Raw genomic sequence first — 18,018 nt, 5'->3', positions numbered from 1 at the left:
ATCCTAGAAAATCCCTGATTATCTCTAACAAGTTCCATCGCCATCTCTTCTAGGGTCTTGTTTTCTACATCTTAATGGTTTTGTGGAATTTAATTGGAGGGACATCATAAGCAAGTTACTACCCAAAAATCATAATTGAATTGAGCAGATTGAAGTGATTTTTAGTCGTAACGGTTTCATCTCAGGTATAGTATAGAGTCAAATCCTATTGCCCATTTAACTTTTGATGCGTAGGTTGAATCTTGGTTTTATTTTCTGCTATAATTTAGCCGATCGTGCACATGAAAACTTCTTAATTTGGCTAGGGTGAGAACAAAACCAGTGTTCATCAAGGTCGTGATAAAGATGACAAGACAACATGTGTATATGCATATGTGAATTCACATCGATAGATCATTTCTCTACATGTAGATTCCTTTCTCATATTTCCATCTCGATACTATTTTTTGTGAAAGTAAGAACAACTTCCATATATTGTATTGTACAGCGTATACACTAACAAAGAAATTAAATACGATAGACATTAGTCGGTACGTATTACTGATCGATGGAACTGCATCATTTTAATCATGTTATTCCTTTTTTCGAAACTTCCTTTGATTTGATTTTTCAGGAATTACGCTTTCATTGGCCTTAGGGGCTTCCAAGAAAGTCTCTGTTTCCACCATTTCCTCGCTTTAACAATTGATTCACATTCACATATCAAAGGGATGACCCCACTCAGAAATGCTATCTAGAAGAGTCCTGATCAGCTACTCCTGGCTGACCACTGCTATTTCTCTTTCCTCTCTCAACCACACGAAAAACAAAAGTTAAGAGGACACAGCAAATCCAAACTCAAACGGATAAGGTTAGAAACTTCAGTCTCCTCTCTCTCTCCACAAACACCTTTTTTCATCTCAGCTACTCATTCAGCCGCAACACAATCCTCAGTGACTCGTCATTTTCATCTTTTATACAGATATCAAGAATCTCGTTCATTCCAGATCTGCTAAGCTGAGAGAGAGAGATCTAAATCTGCTAAGCTGCAAACTGCTGCTATGGCGAGCTCGGATGCGGGAACATCACAGGGAAGCGAGTATCAAGTGTTCCTGAGCTTCAGAGGACCAGACACTCGCAAGGGATTTACCGACGTCCTCTTCCATAGCTTGACCGATGCTGGAATCTGCGTCTTCCGAGACGATGAAGAGCTCCGTGTGGGTGAAAGGATTGATGGGTCACTTCAGCGAGCAATCGACAACTCCGAGATCTACATACCCATCTTCTCTCGTAACTACGCTTCGAGCAAATGGTGCCTCCTCGAGCTCACACGGAGCTTGGCAAACACCTCCCAATCACAAGATAATAAAGAGATCCTACCTATTTTTTTCGATGTGAAATCTGACGATGTTAAGTTGAAAACTGCACTGTATAGAGATGCCATCCTAAGTTTGCAGCGCGAGAAGGAGTTGAGCAATGAGGAAGTGGATGCATGGAGAAAGGCTCTCAAGGAGGTTGGTGCGATAAAGGGGTGGGGGGTGAACATGTACAAAGGGTAAGCTAGCTGCTTTGCAGATGCTTGTTTCTCATGAATACCTTAATCATGATGTTAGAATTCTAGTACGATTGAGGTGGGACTTTTATTATAGTAACGTACGTCCTCAAAAATGTGAATCTGCTTAACATGGTCATCTTATGTAATGGACGACTAATGATTGTAATAGCTTGGTAGGTAAATGAATTTGAAATGTGAGCAGTGAGAGGAAACAGAAAGAGACAATGAAATGTCATGCACATTTCTATATAATCATTTGATCTTTTAATACGATAAACATTTCTCGTCCTCAATACATGATGTTCAACTTGTGTAGTTGTCGCTTGAATATAAATTGTATAAACAAATTTCAGATTCATCAATATTTATGTATCTCCATTGCGCGAACTTATAAACATAATCCCAAGATTGCTAATCTCATGTTGGAATCAAGTCAAATTTCAAGTTATGACATCGCGCACGCGCTGCCAATTCCATAAAAAGTATGTCTTGAGTGATGTCAATATCCAATATGGACTATTAGGAAATCATTCATAGACTGTTAAGGTCCCATTATATAATCGATAACTACGTAGTTTATCCGGTGCTTGAAGAACATTACTTCTAGCTTGGTAATCATGACTTTGTATTTTTCACCCACTAAGCTGGTTTTTCATTGTGGCAGCCACGGCGAACTGATCAAATCAGTAACTGAAGAGGTCTTGAAAAAACTGAAGACAAAACATAGATTGGTGACCAAATATTTAGTTGGAATTGATGATCGAGCGGAAGCATTAAGCAAATGGTTAGACGTCAACTTTGACGATGTGCGGCTCGTTCAAATTCATGGCATGGGAGGTATTGGTAAAACGACTCTTGCCAAGGTTGTCTTCAATCAATTCTGCTCTCATTTTGGAAAGTGTTGTTGTTTCCTTGAACATGTTCGAGTGAAGTCATCAAGAGCAGATGGCTTAGTTGAGTTGCAAAAAAAGTTATTGTCCGACATAGGCCTTCCTACAAGAGCAAGGAGCATCGATGAAATTGATTATGGAATGAGGAGGATTGGAGAAGTACTTCGCAATAAGAAAGTCCTCATTGTACTTGATGATGTCGATAGCATTGAACAAGTGGAGAAATTAGTGGGAATGGGTACTTTGTATCCAGGATCTAGAATATTGATTACAACTAGGAATAAAGGTGTTTTGCAAATCCATAGATCAAAGTGTCGAACTTTAGATTACGAAATGGAGGTGATGAGTACTAATCATGCACTTGAGCTCTTCAAGAAGCATGCATTTAACGGTGACTCTCCTTCGGATGAGTACGATGATCTTTCAAGGGAAATCGTATCTGCTCTTCGGGGACTTCCGTTGGCTCTTGAAGTAATTGGTTCCTTCCTCTTCCAAAAAAAAACACAAGAACAATGGGAAAAGACATTGACGGAGTTGAGATTAGCACCACATTCCGATGTTTTCAAAACGTTGAAGATCGCCTATGACGCCTTGACTTTCAGGCAACAACAGATTTTCCTCGATATTGCATGCTTTTTCACTAGTGAGGATGTGACGAATGCAACTTACATGTGGGAAGATTGTAAGTTTCTCCCGTATACTGGAATAGAGGTCCTCATTAGCAGGTCTTTGGTAAAGATTACGGAAAATAATAAGTTTTGGATGCACGATCAACTCATAGATCTTGGAAGAGAAATTGTTCTTCGAGAAAATCCAACAAATCCTGGAGATCGGAGTAGGATATGGATTGATGAGGAGGTCCTTGATGCAATTAGAACAAAGGAGGTAAAACACTTCTAGAAAATCCTTAGGAGGAAACAAATTGTTTCTCTATAATAAAAAAACCCTCTCCGGTGCACTAGGATGCTCTTTTTTATTTCTTCTTTTTCCCAGTCTAATCCTTTTTTTCTCTGAAATAGAATACTGATATCACTCATTTCTTCCTCTCGTTTGCAGATGAAGAGGAACGTTCAAGCCCTGTATCTTAATCTATACAAAAGTTATCTAGAAGACGTCATTGAGAGTGAAGAGATTGGAAGGTTTGAACATCTAAGGTACCTCAAATTAAAATTTGGAACCTTTGTTGGTAATTTCGCTGATCGTCTTACCGCATTAAGATGGATTTGTTGGAATGGTCCTCCTACAACGGCTAAGCCAGTCAATATGCACTTAAAGAATGTGGTCATTCTTGAACTTTCAGACAATGAATTGATAGATGATTCGAACCTACAAAGCTTAATCAAGGTGTGTAATAAAATTATTTCTATTCTATTTTCTTCTAAAGTAATATTTGATTGTTCATCCATTGAATATTTCATTCATTTTGACAGATGGCAAGAAAAATGAAAGTTCTTTCTCTTAGTTATAGTCCCAACATAACTAGAACACCAGACTTCTCCGGATGCTCGAGCTTAGAGAGGCTTAGTTTTAGATGGTGTCCCAACTTGAGGAAAATCGACGGATGTATTGGGAAATTGAAGTGTCTGATTGACCTGACAATTTATGATTGCAAAATTGAAGATTTGCCTGAAGAAATCGGCGGCCTAGTGAATCTGCAGCAGTTCTCTGTACACTTTTGTCCGGTGAAGAAACTCCCAGATTCCATATGGAAGTTGAAAGCATTACGTAAGTTGATTCTTCGAAGTTTCCCTCATTTTGCAACAATTTCATGGAATTTACCCGATGCTATCGCAAATCTTCAAAAGCTGGAAGTGCTTCAAGTCAATAATCTATCTTTAGAAGGACAACTTCCTTCTGGAATCGGAAGCTTGCCCTTTCTAAGAATACTAAATCTATCAGAGACTCGTGTCAGTGAAGTTCCAAAGACCGTTAGCATGCTTTCTCACCTGGAAAGATTGGAGTTGAGGGAATGTGATGAGATTCGAGAGTTGCCGGTTCTCCCAACAAGTTTAACCCATCTGGCAGTGTCATCTAAGTCGTTGAGGGTAGTCCCGGATCTCTCAAACTTGACTAACTTGGTTGAGTTGGATCTAAATGATGGGGGAGGAGGAGGAGAGGAACTCAGTAGTGGTGAGCCATGGTCGATTGGGAGGTTATCCAAGCTGATCAAATTGAGCTTTGGACTTCACAACGCCCCTGCTTTTGCTGAGCTGGCTTCCCTTCCTCTGCTAAATGAAGTTAAATTGTCTGGATTGGACCTGCATACCTTGTCGCAACTTCCCTTGTCTCTGAAAAAGCTATCCCTTGATAATTTCAGTTCAATTGGGTCGCTCTCTCCGAACATGAGAAATTTGTCATATTTAATGCTTTTTGATTCTCCAATGCTAGAATTTCAACTCCATGGGCTTCAACTTCCAAATGTAACAGAGCTGCATATAAGTGAATGTGGACTCCTCAGGAGATTCAAGCTATCAAGCATGAGGAAGCTGAAAGTTGTTGAGGTGTTCAAATGTCAAATGCTAGGTGAGATCCAATTTTCTTCTTTCGAGTCCCTGGAGGAATTGTCCATTGCTTGGTGTGACTTGTTTGGAAAGCTAGTTGATGTGGGGGAAGCGGGGCACGATAGCAAGGAGTCTGCAGATGAGTTGATTGGTTGTGAAGGGAGCCTCATCCTTCCATCAAGAGCCTTGAATAAGTTACGAAGTTTCCAACTGAATGGTTCCTATGTGATACGCAAGATTCAAGTCGTCGGTACATCGGAATCATGGGAAATCTTTGATCTTTGGTATTGTCGATTTGCTCAAATTCTCGGTGGTTTGTCAAACTTAAAGAACCTCAGGGAATTATCGCTCTTTAACAATGAGGAGCTACGGGTTGTCGAGGGTCTAAACGAGCTAGAATTTTTGGATGAATTGCAAGTTGATGGCTGCATATCATTGGAAAGCTTGATTGATGTATCAAGCACCAAATTGCCATATACTTGTGACATACGTATCTCCGGTAGAGGTGAAGACTTTCGGGGCTCCCTCTTGTCTTACAAGCACCATAAGGTGAATATGACTCAACTTGCTCTCTCTGTCTCTCTCTCTCTCTCTCTCTTGAGTCACATTACTCATTATGGAAATCAGTTTTGTGATTTGTGATTTATACTGTGGGGATAGAACATTAAAAGAATCAGATAACATACTGATTGCACACCTCAAATACTTAATCTAAGATTATATAGTTTGATTAAAGGCTACTTCAAACAGGAACAGGAACAGGAGAGCCACTTCAAACAGGAACAGGAACAAGAACAGGAAAGCCACGTCAAACGGGAACAGGAACAGGAACAGGAAAGACACCTCAAACGGGAACAGGAACAGGAACAGGGTGGGGGAAGCCACTTCGAACAGGAACAGGAATTGGAGCAGAGGAGAAGGTTGGAGAGAGCGTGGTTCCAATACCTGAGCATCAACAGTTTCCTGAACTGCATCCTCCCCTGTTTTTTCCCGTTGGATTAAAAGCCACTTCAAACAGGAACTAAAGCAGAGGAGAAGGCAGGGGAGATTGTCTTTCCAATGCCAGAGCTTCAGCAGATTGTGATGTTTGACGTCGGTCCACATCAAGTGCGAACGAAGATCGCTGCAAGCAGAGCTAGAGAATTTTCTGTGGTCAAGTTTATTAACGTTACTTGTAGTTTCTTGATTCTGAATTTCAAAGTTCTCTTCGGAGGATATGGCCTTAATTGAGTCTCTTCCTCTCGTACCATCTTTAAGTTGGGGAACATTGGATGGTAACTTAGCGAATCGTCTCACGAAATTAAAAGGAATTTTTTGGAGTCATCCTCGTCATAAATCATTAGAAACTAGAGAGATTAATCAAGGCGTGTCATGCTTTTTACCATCTTATTTAACTAATATTGATCGTTCATCTGATGAATAATGGCATCTAACTTTTTTTACAGATGGCTGTGAAATTGAAAGTGTTTTTCTCTTCTATGTTGTTCTTGCATAGTCACAAGACCGGACTCCTTTGAATGCTCGAGTTTAAAGAGGCTTACGTTCCAGCATCATTCTGGTTTGAAGAAAATTGACGACTCTATTGGGAAGTTAAAGTATATGATCGACTTGAATATGAATGGTTGCATCATCTTGATGATTTGTCTGCAGAAATCGGAGGCCCCGTAAATCTTCAATGAATGACTTATGGTGGTGTCCTTAAGTGAAGAAACTCCTGGATTCTATAAGGAAGTTAAAATCGTTAAGTGAGTTGCACATTTCAACCAAATACTTCGAACCAAATTCATCTCCGGACAATGCATGGGAATGCTTGAGAATCTGGAACTGTGTGAAATCATGACTCGAAATTTGAAAGGTCGACTTCCTTCCGGAATCGAGGGGTCTGCCAGCGGAATCGGAGAGGCCCGTTTTAGTATCTGATCCATTTAGTTTCTTGATCCTGAATTTCAAAGTTCTCTTCAGAGGATGTGGCCTTAATTGAGACCGCTCAAAAATTTGTATTTCTGTTTCCGATTCGTGTTGTTAGCGGATGAGTGTTCCTAAGCTAGCGGTACTGTAATTTATAAGGAATAATGGTGACGGTGACTTTTTTCTACCACAAATTGTCATCGAAGATTAATTGGCAACCAGAACCTACGCAATAAAAGGGCATGTGTCAGCAACTAAACCAAATTCATGAATGTTGCCAATAACGATTCATGAATATTGTCGATCAGCATGCGGATATTCGCTCAACTCCCAAGATGGATGTACGAATTAGTGCACGAATCAAGACTTGTCTTTATTAAAGTATAGCTTTCAAGAGTCATTATTAGGTGAGCTTATCAAGAGTCTGTTTGTATTCCCATGTGTAGTTAACACTTTATATATACATCGCGCCCATTCATGTTCGTAAAATTAGATCGAGAATCGTGTTTCAAGCCTATAAATAGGCATGTCTTTTTACAATTTCAGTATGGGCGAATTGAGGTAAATACAGAAGTATAGAAAAGTCTATCCTTGTCCTCCTCCTTCGTGAGCCGTTTCGTGAGTGTTTGTTTCTCACTTTCGATTTATCCCATCAACATGCAGCAAATTTGGGAAAGAATCTTTGAGAAAAAAAATTCATAGGTATTGGACACCATTTCTTTCTTCCAAAAAGGGAATGAAACCAATAAGAAGGAAATTTGATTGCTGCATGTGAAATATACAGTTAGGACACCATCTCTTTCTAGAACACAGCCTAGCCTCCTGTTTCGAGAAAGAGATTTACTTTTTTGAAAAATCGGAATGATAAGGTTAGAAACGGTCGGCTCTGTTGAATATTCATATGCTTAGTACAACAGTCTGGCAAGAAATTGAGGTGGCCTTGTGCGTGGAATACTCAGTTTCCACAATATCTATTCCACCCTTCTCTCCCTCCACAAACGCTTATTTCATCTCAGCCACTCATTCAACAGCAACACGCACCTCAATTATTGGCTCGTCAAATTCCTGTTTTACACAGATATCAACAATCTCATTCAAATTCTAAGTTGGCTCAGTTGAGAGAGAGATCTAAATCTGCTCAGCTGCAAACTACTACTATGACGAGCTCGGGAAAAGTGCACTAGAAGTGCCATAACTTGTGTACGGTGTTCACTTGAGTGTCATAACTTTCAAAACGTTCACTTAAGTGCTATAACTTTCAAAAATCGTTCACTTGAGTGCTACGTTGAAGCAAAATCGTTCACTTGAGTGCCACAAGAACTTTTCCGGCATGCCACGTCAGCTTTCCGGCGTCTATAATAACTTTTCCGGCATGCCACATCAGCTTTCCGGCTGCCACGTCAACATGACACTTAAGTGAACAATTTTGAAAGTTATGACATTTAAGTGAACGTTTTGAAAGTTATGGCACTTAAGTAAACGTTGTACAAAAGTTATGGCACTTCTAGTGTACTTTTCCGGTGAGCTCTGATGAAGGGACATCATTGGGAAGCGAGTATCAAGTGTTCTTGAGCTTCAGAGGACCCGACACTCGCGTTGGATTCACCGACGTCCTTTATCATAGCTTGACTGATGCTGGAATCTGCGTCTTCCGAGACGACGAAGAGCTTCGAGTCGATGAAAGGATCGACCAATCGCTTCTGCGAGCCATTGACAATTCGAGAATCTACATACCCATCTTCTCACGAACCTATGCTTTGAGCCAATGGTGCCTCCGAGAACTCGCACAGATCGTGGCGAACACCTTTAAATCAAAAGGTAATAAAGAGATCCTACCTATTTTCTTCGATGTGGAACCTCATGATGTTAAGTTAAAAACTCCATTGGATCGCGATGCGATATTGAATTTGGAGCACGAGAAGAAGTTGAGCAATGAACAAGAAGATGTGTGGAGAGAGGCTCTCATGGAGGTCGATGCCATAAAGGGGTGGGAAGTGAAGAAGCACAAAGGGTGAGTTAGCTGCTTTCAAGATATTTATTTCCGCAATTTTCAATTAACACTTGTTTCCATACGTTAAATACTTGTCCACTTGGACACACGCCATGTTAACTTTTATAGTCGTCGCTCGAACATAAGTTGTAAAATGTCAATTTCAAATGAATAAACATATGTACATCTATTGTTATTAACATATTCCCAAGATTGCTAATCTCATATTGGAATCAAGTCGAATTTCGGGACATGACCATTGACAAGTGCATGAAACGTACGCTTTGAAGTGATGTGATTGTCCAATATGGAATCTTAGACGATCACATATAAATTGATAAGGCCCTATTGTTTATACGATTGCTGTGTAGTTTATCCAAGGCTTGAATAACATTACTTCTAGCTAGGTAATCATGATTTCGCTTTTTCCCACCACTGAAATTGTTTTCCATTGTGTCAGCCACAGCGAACTGATCAAATTGGTAGTTGAGAAATCGTGAAAAGGTTGAAATCAAAGAATAGATTGTTGACTGAACATTTAGTTGGAATTGATGATCGAGTTGTAGCAATAAGCGAATTGTTGGATGTCGACTCTGGCGGTGTACATCTCAATCAAATTCATGGCATGGGGGGCATCGAGAAGACGACTCTTGCCAAGGTCGTCTTCAATCAACTCTCTTCTCATTTTGGAAAGTCGTGTTGTTTCCTTGAAGAAGTTCGAGCGAAGTCGTCAAGAGCTTATGGCTTAGTTGAGTTGCAAAAGAAGTTATTATCTGAAATGGGCATTCATGTAGGAACAAAGGACATTGACGAAATTGATTATGGAGTAAAGAGGACTAGAGAAGCAATTTGCAATAGGAAAGTACTTATTATACTTGATGATGTTGATAACAACGAACAAGTGGAGAATTTAGTTGGAAAGGGAATTTTGTATTCGGGATCTAGAATAATGATTACAACTAGAAATAAAGATGTTTTGTGAATCAAGAGACTGAAGTATCAGATTTTAGATTATCAGATGGAGGTGATGAGTACTAACCATGCGCTTGAGCTTTTCAGTAGGCATACATTTAACAGGGACTCTCCTACATATGATTACAATGATCTTTCAAGGAAAATCGTATTTGCTACTGGGAGACTTCCGTTGGCTCTTGAAATAATTGGTTCGTTCCTCTACCGCAAAACTCACGAACTATGGAAAGAGACATTGGACAAGTTAGGAAAAGCACCACACGAGGATGTTTTTGGAAAGTTGAAGATTAGCTATGATGCCTTAACTTTCGAGCAACAACAAATTTTCCTCAATATTGCCTGCTTTTTCGTGGGTGAGGATAAAACCAATGCAATTTACATGTAGGAAGATTGTAAGTTTTACCCCAATAGTGGAATTGATGTCCTTATTAACATGTCTCTAGTAAAGATTGTGGAGAACAATAAGTTTTGGATGCATGATCAAATCATAAATCTTGGAAGGGAAATTGTTCATCGAGAAAATCCAACGAATCCTGAAGAGCGGAGTAGGATATGGATTGACCAGGAGATCCTTGATGCTATTAGAACGAAGGAGGTAAAGCACTTCAAGAAAATCCTCGAGAATAGTTTCTCTACTAGAAAACCACATATTCTGCACTAGGATGCACTTTTTTTCTTTCTTTCTTTTGCCATTTTATTTATTTCCATAGAATACTGAATACTGCTCATTTCTTGCTCTCATTTGCAGATGAAGAGGAATGTTCAAGCATTAAGGCTTGATCTACACAAAATTTATCCTAAGGACGTTGTTGAAAGTGAAGAAATGGGAAGGTTTGAACATCTAAGGTACCTCAAACTGAATGAGGGAACTTTCATTGGTAACTTAACGAATTGTTTTATGGAATTAAGATGGATTTCTTGGAGTGATGCTCCTGCAACAGCTAAGCCAACCAATATGAACTTCAGGAATGTGGTTATTCTTGAATTTTCAGGCATTGACTTCATAGATGATTCGAAAATACAGAGCTTAATCAAGGTATGTAATATGCTTCTGTCTGTCTTATTTTCTTTGAAAGTAGTATTTGATTGCTCATCCATTGTATATTGCATTTATTTTGACAGATGGTGACAAAGTTGAAAGTTCTTTCCCTTACAAGTTGTCACAGCATAATCAGAACACCAGACTTCTCTGGATGCCCGAACATAGAGAGGCTTACTTTCAAAAGTTGTTCCAATTTGAGGAAAATTAACAGCTCTATTGGGAAGTTGAAGTTTTTGATTGACCTGAAAATTTGTGATTGCTCTTGTCTTGAAGATTTGCCAGACGAAATAGGGGACCTAGTGAATTTGAAGTGCTTCTGTGTACAGTGGTGTAAAGTAAAGAAACTCCCAGATTCCGTATGGAAGTTGAAGTCACTACAAGAAGTGGTGTTTGAAAATTCCTGCTCCGAAGAATTAGATTCAGCAAATACATGGGAGTTACCTAGTGCTATTGGAATGCTTCAGAAGCTGGAAGTGCTTCTCATTAGAAGTTGCCATTTAATAGGTCAACTTCCTCCTGAAATCGGAAGTTTGCCCTTTCTAAGAATCTTACATCTATCATGGGCTAATATTAGTGAAGTTCCAAAGACCCTTAGCATGCTACCTCGCCTGCAAAGATTGACGTTGACGTACTGTGATGAGATTCATGAGTTGCCGGTGCTCCCGACAAGTTTAACTCATTTAAAAGTGTTATCCGCATCATTGCGGGTAGTCCCCTGCCTCTCCAACTTGACTAATTTGGTCGAGTTGGATCTATATGATTGGGCAGGAAGAGCTAAACTTTATACCGGTGAGCTATGGTGGATTGGGAGGTTATCCAAACTGACTAAGTTGAGCTTGGGACTCCCCAATGTCCGTGCTCCAGATGAGCTGGCTTCTCTTCCTCTGCTAAACGAACTTGGTTTGTTTGGATTGGACATGCAAGCCTTCCCGCAACTTCCCTCGTCTCTGCAAAAGCTATGCCTTGATGATTTCAGCTCGATTGCGTCACTCTCTCCGAACCTGAGAAATTTGTCCTGTTTAGGGCTCGTTTACTCTCCAATGCAAGAATTTCAACTCGATGGGCTTCATCTTCCAAATTTGACGGAGTTAAAACTAACTAGTTGTGAACCCCTCGAGAGATTCAAGCTATCAAATATGAGGAAGCTGAATGCTGTCGAGATATTTGTTTGTCGAAAGCTAGTTGAGATCCAATTTTCTGGGTGTGAATCACTGGAGAAATTGGATTTTCAACACTGCGAGTCCTTCCAAAGGCTAGTTTATGTGGGAGAAGCAGGGCAGGATGACAGTGAGTCTGCTAATGAGTTGATTAGCTGTGAAGGGAGACTAATCCTTCCATTGAGATTCCTAAACAAGCTGCGAAGTTTCACGCTGGTGGGCTGCACTAAGATACTCGAGATACAATCTGTTGGGACGTCGGAATCATGGGAATATTTTTCTCTTTCTGATTGTCCTAATGTGCAAAGTCTTGGCGGTTTGTTAAACTTAAAGAACCTCCGCAGGTTGAGCATCCACGACAACAGACGGCTACGGATCATCAAGGACCTGGATGAGCTAGACTTCTTGGATTACTTATGCATCCGTGGATGCGGATCGTTGGAAAGGTTGATCAATGTATCGAACACCAAATTGCCAAATGATTGCCTCATAGATATCTCTGGTTCCGGGAAAGATTTTTGGGGCCCACTTGAGTACTACAAGCACCATAAGGTGAGTCTCGTTCGACCTTCTCTGCATCGCACGATCGACATTTGATTAACTAAAGAAATGAGATTCGTCATTTCATTTTACTTCTTGGTACCGGACCAATGAAGATGTCATTGACAGATAAAGATGCATTCAAATTGATCAAACTTGTTCTAACACCAATTATTTTCCCGATTTCATACTCACGCTATTTGCTATGGAGGTGGAATTGTTACTTTTTGATTTGCCTAGTTAAGATAGGAAGCTAGAAGAATTCTATACTCTTTTCGCATGATATAGATAATTTGTTCATTGCATGTAAGGGTTGCACTCTTATAGCATAAATCCCATGCAAACTTACTAATCGAATTGATAAGTGCCAATAGAGCAGGTTTCAAGGCTGTGATCCATAGAACTTCACCACATAAAACGTATGTTCGTAGGTAAAATTCCAAATAGAGTAGATACTGCACATAATAAACAACAAAGAATGATTACTGACCAAAAAATAATAAAAATAATAACAACAAAGAAAGAGGGAAAGATTTCATTTCAGGCAGAGCCAATTTCTGCTTCTCGTTTAACTTTTGATGAGAAGGTTGAGTCTTGGTTTTAACTTCTAAAATAATTCAGTCGATTTTGAGTACTTTGAAAATTCTTAATTTAGCTGGATTGGGACCAAAATCAATTTTCAACAAAGTTGTTATACACCTGACAAGACATATCGTTCCGTTAACCTGCCTCCACAATTTTTTTTTTTTTCGTCGAAAGATAATTTATTGAATTCAAAGTGTTTAAACATCAAAGCCCATAACGGGGTATCAAGACAAAGCAAATCTCAAAGGGATTAAGGGGGATGGGTGACCCAATTAGAAGGACTTAATCTATGGGCTTTACGAAGCCAATCTGCAACTCGGTTAAAACCGTGCTGATAATTATGCTTGTTAGAAAGGGGGAAAGGGAGGACGGAACGCTTCATCGACTTCATTCTATAACTAGTTCTGGCCATTTTCTTGTATTAACGTACTATGTCTCTATCTTAGAAGCTTATGTCTGTGGTAGATTAGGCATCAAACCCCGTAGAATATCCTATTGTTCTTATGGACCAAGTAGAGTTTGAGTTAAAGACCGGGTGGATCTGGCTTTGATGTCAAATTGTTTGCATTTGGTTATGTAGGGAATCGAATTGATATGATGTGCATAATCCTGACATAAATTCCGCTGCTCAATCACTACGAGAATCCCACACGATTTACGATGTTTTATAGATAAAATCGGTTCCTCTTAAATAGATAATTTCTAGTATTTCAAGCTCAATAAATTCAGTTAAGACCTATATAATTGACTTTCATGAGTAGCTTCGGAGGAATTTAAAAAAACTTCTGTCTACTTCCTTCCATTAGTATACATGGACTCAGAGATTAAACTAATTGACATTAGTTTATATGGATTACTGGCAAATTTGACTGCATAATTTTAGTCATGTTATTTCTTTTTCGAAACTTTCTCTCAAAATTGATTGTGATTTTATTTTTTCAGGAATCGTGCTTTGACTGGATATGGTACATGTTTCGGAGGCTTGTGAGAAGCTTTGAAGACAACTTTTGTCATACTTGATAGCATGTAGGATGGAATTAGCATATCGTTTTAGAGGGGTCAATGCATTAAAGAGTCCAAGATAAGGTATTTCGTTGGAAAAACTATGAAGACTCAATCAAGCTATTAATTGATCTGAAGCGGTTTGTGGATGCAAAGTTCGAATTGAAATTTATTGTTTGAAATTGAATTGTGAATGTGATAAAAATCTGGTTTCTAATCGCTCTGCTTGAGCTCAACTCAATATAGTATGCATGCTCGAGATTAAACTCAATTCGACTCAATTATTAAAGACTAAATCACAATGGTAAAGCCCGGACTCCATCTCGAGTTCTCATAAAGAAAACAAAAAAAATTGTAGTATTATTTTCTTTGATTCTCCTAAGATCCTTTAATTATTAACACAGCTTGCAAGCCGCGTGAATGTAGAATTCAACTGATTTCTTATTATAAGAACTGTACAATGTATAGTAAATTTCATCCTGCACTGAAAAAGCAATATTTGACAAGTAGTTGTTTGATCCATAAGGTTAGTAACTTATATTAGAAATATGGTAAATGTTGCACACGTATACTATGCTAGGCTTGTTTGTGCAGTACCCTGCCCCAATCTTTGGATTTTCGTTTGGTTTTTCAGCTTCTGTTTTCTCTTTTAATAATTTCGACTTTTTTTCCCTTTTCTTTTTTACCTTTTTCTTCCTCTTCAATCTTTTTTTTTTTTTTTTGGTTTTGCGGGCCATATCTGTGCTTAAACTACATCAAAAATATCACGTCAACATTTTAATTGAAATCAACAGCGCCGGCTTGATAAGTTTTTAAGAAGTGGTTGTTCGATTTGAAAGTTTAGCATCCGATTACACTTTTGCAATAAATTTTAGGAGTTTTAAATGTATGTATTGCTTCTCCCTTTTGTTTATACTTTTGTTTGCTGACGCTTTGGCATTGTAATTAACCTAAGCCAGGGCAATTCCCTGTAGATTCCACCCACTAACACAAAGCAAAAGTTGTCTTACAGCATATGGAGAGAGGAGAGATTAACGGCATGCATTATTAGTCATGATCCCACAATAATCCAAGGGAGAGAAGGAGTGAAAATTTTTGAAAAAAGGAAATGTAAGCAATAGAAGCTCGGGAACCACCCATCTGGGTGGCGCCGCTGGTTCGCGCACTCTTCCTCTCGCAAAGGTTGAGTGTTCGAATCACGGGAACGTGTTGCCCCCGGTTTACCCCGCGCGCGGGGGGCCCCCCGCCCCAAAAAAAAAAAAACAATAGAAGCTCGGGAACTCTTGTCCTGACTATTTTTTTATGCATGACCATTTCTACTGCAATCATTTCACTCGTCCACAATTCAAACATCACCCACAGTGTTATATGCAAAATCAACTATGGATTTGCCTCATTTCCACTTTCACGGCCTGACTTTCTATTCAGGAATATGCTTTAAAAAAAGGCGTATCTTTACATGGGGACAATTATCAAAAAAGCATTAAACAAAGATTGAACTTGGGGCCAATAATCCTAAACTTTTTGCATTGTGTCAATTCAATCCATTTAAAAAATTGCTGACATAGATGCCGCTCGTCTTGCGTAGTACGACCGACGTTGATATGGACAATTATTAACAATATTTTCATACTTTTCAAACTTTTTGTTCATTTTAATTTATTGTCCTTTTTTTTTTTCCTTTTTTTATCTTTCGCTTTTTTTTTTCCCCTTGCCTTCCTTCTTACTCCAGCTGATCGCTAAACCTTGGTGACTTGCTAAAGGCGAGACCAACGAGGTTGACCCCGGTGGCCTCTAGTGAAGCTCGGCCTCGCCGGCCACCGGCGAGCCTCGCCCTCACCATTGTTGGGCGAGCCTCGACCTCACTGTTTCCAACAATAGAGAGGTCGGCCTTGCCCATACATGTTAATGAATCTCGCCTAGCAACAATGAGGTAGAGCCTCACTAGGGAGGCGAGGTCGACCCGGCCTAGCAACGTGAGGCTCATCTTGCCCTCGCTAATGACCATCAAAGTCGGCCTCGTCCATCCATATGAACGCTAACCTCATCCAACGATAGTGAGGTTGAGCCTCGCCAAGGAGGCGAGATCGGCCCGGCTAGCCATTGGTCGGCGGGGGCAAGCTTTGCCGCAGGCTAGTGAGGTTAACCTCGTATGTCCTCGCCTATGATCGGTTGCCAATGTCTAGCGATCAATTGGAGGAAGAAGGGAGGAAAGGGAGAAAAAAAAAAGAAAGAGAAAAAAAAAAAAAAAAAAAAGAAAATTAAAATTAAAAATACCTAAAAATAATGGAATACTATTAAAAATTGTTCACGACAACGTCGGTCGTGCCACGTACGACCGCATTCATATCGGAGATTTTCAACTAAAATTAGTCGAATTGACTGAATTGGCACAAATACAAAAGGTTTATGACACAATTGACAAAATAAAAAAGTTTAAAATTGAATTGGCACAATTACAATATATTTAGGTTTTTCTTAAATTTTTTTCCTTTTTACGTGTATTTACTATCATCTTTGTCCTTCATATTCCGCGAACTTATTGGTACGATCTTACTTATATCGAAAAGTGCAATAAAAAATGGGAAGAAAAGTACTTATGTAGATTGTTATACTAGACACCAGCGTTAAAAGTACTATGAAATTTATTCAATGCGGCCAGGCGATCTGTTTCTACCTTTTTCTTTACCATCCGCCAACTTTCAATCAACACTTTCCATGAATTTCCAAGCTTGGATGGGTGTAGATTGCAGACTTTATGTCTAGTCTACGACCATCAACCATCGGCCTTTTACTAATTGCTGTAAACTCTTACCAAATTGGCCTTACATGAATCAACCACCTGAATTTACAGTAAACCCTTTTTTCGTTTGTGACTAAGGTCTCTCCAAATCACAATTTCAATCAATTTACGGTAATTATAATCTCGGATTTTCGAAAGTAGAGCTAGATGAGTTCAATTTCGATCACCTTAATTCACAGTAAACTATTTTCTTACATGCGATCAAGGTCTCTTCAAAGCGCAATTTCAATCAAATTATTGAAAGTCGAAAGTTATAATCTCGGATTTTTCTTCCAAAAGCCGAAACCCGAGCGCGAACTTAGATATAAAAATCTCCAATCTTTTTCCAATTTTCTCAAGCATGATTGACAAGAGGTCAATTCCAATTTGTTCAACTGGTGGGCTAATGATGGCTTAAGGTTCCATATTAATTGTTTGGTCAAAAAGGAGAGAACTCTTTAAAGACACGGAAGCCAGCTAAGAAGCCACGATACAAAAGCAGATCATCCCATTCATGCACACGTTGTCCCTTGTCAGCACCCACGTTAAGAAAACAAGAAGAGTCAAACCTTTCCCACTGGTGACCGGTTAAATGGATCGGAGCCCCGCCAAATCGTATTCGGGCCCTGTCGACAATTGACTGTAGAGACCGGCGATTTCCGCTGAGATCAGTTCAACACCGTTTGATTTGCATTCTGGTCAACAATTGGATCCGATCTCCTGTATACCTCACCTCATGACACACACGTGGAGCAATTAGCGAATCACATGTCCATCCTTGGGAGAATTCGCGAAATGTGTGGGGATTTGTACCCGTGCCTTCTTCGGGTGTTGAGGAACATGCTCACCCACTTGAATTTTCTCTCGGGGATTACGAATTTGGTACTCAGAAACCTATTCTTAGCGTCGTCCTCGCTCGGAATTCGCCGTGAAACAAAAATCGTGATGCGAAGAGCTTTGGAGCGCGGTTAGCATTGCATGACAATGGCAAGACTTAAAACATGACTGACCTTTGAGTTCATGGGGTTGCATCTCATTTGATACATGAAGCTGCAAAAAGACCAATCTTGAGCCCGACAGATTTCGCAAAATAAATGTGGTGTGCACCAAGTTAG

At 39.5% G+C, this 18,018-nt stretch overlaps 1 protein-coding gene and 1 pseudogene across 1 annotated transcript; both read left to right on the top strand.

Moving 5' to 3' along the window:
- The first annotated feature begins 923 nt into the window (after positions 1–923).
- On the top strand, positions 924–8,848 carry LOC125312564 (disease resistance protein L6-like). Its single transcript, XM_048284839.1, has 7 exons — positions 924–1,534; positions 2,199–3,309; positions 3,481–3,768; positions 3,855–5,563; positions 5,676–5,845; positions 5,944–6,032; positions 8,342–8,848. Exons 1-7 carry the CDS (start codon positions 1,041–1,043, stop codon positions 8,846–8,848), a joined length of 4,368 nt encoding a protein of 1,455 aa, XP_048140796.1. The 5' UTR covers positions 924–1,040.
- On the top strand, positions 8,723–13,717 carry LOC115742901 (annotated as a pseudogene).
- Positions 13,718–18,018: the final 4,301 nt, after the last annotated feature.

The sequence above is a fragment of the Rhodamnia argentea genome, chromosome 9 (assembly GCF_020921035.1).
Source record: "Rhodamnia argentea isolate NSW1041297 chromosome 9, ASM2092103v1, whole genome shotgun sequence".
NCBI classification, from domain to species: domain Eukaryota; kingdom Viridiplantae; phylum Streptophyta; class Magnoliopsida; order Myrtales; family Myrtaceae; genus Rhodamnia; species Rhodamnia argentea.
Note: the sequence above shows the minus strand (reverse complement) of the source record. Positions and strands in the feature narration are given on the sequence as shown.

Coding starts and splice junctions, on each gene's coding strand:
- LOC125312564 (XM_048284839.1), top strand. CDS start 1,041: ATGGCGAGCTCGGATGCGGGAACATCACAGGGAAGCGAGTATCAAGTG. Junction 5,564..5,675: donor GGAAATCAGTTTTGTGATTT/GTGATTTATACT, acceptor TACTTCAAACAG/GAACAGGAACAGGAGAGCCA. Junction 6,033..8,341: donor TTGACGTCGGTCCACATCAA/GTGCGAACGAAG, acceptor TGGCACTTCTAG/TGTACTTTTCCGGTGAGCTC.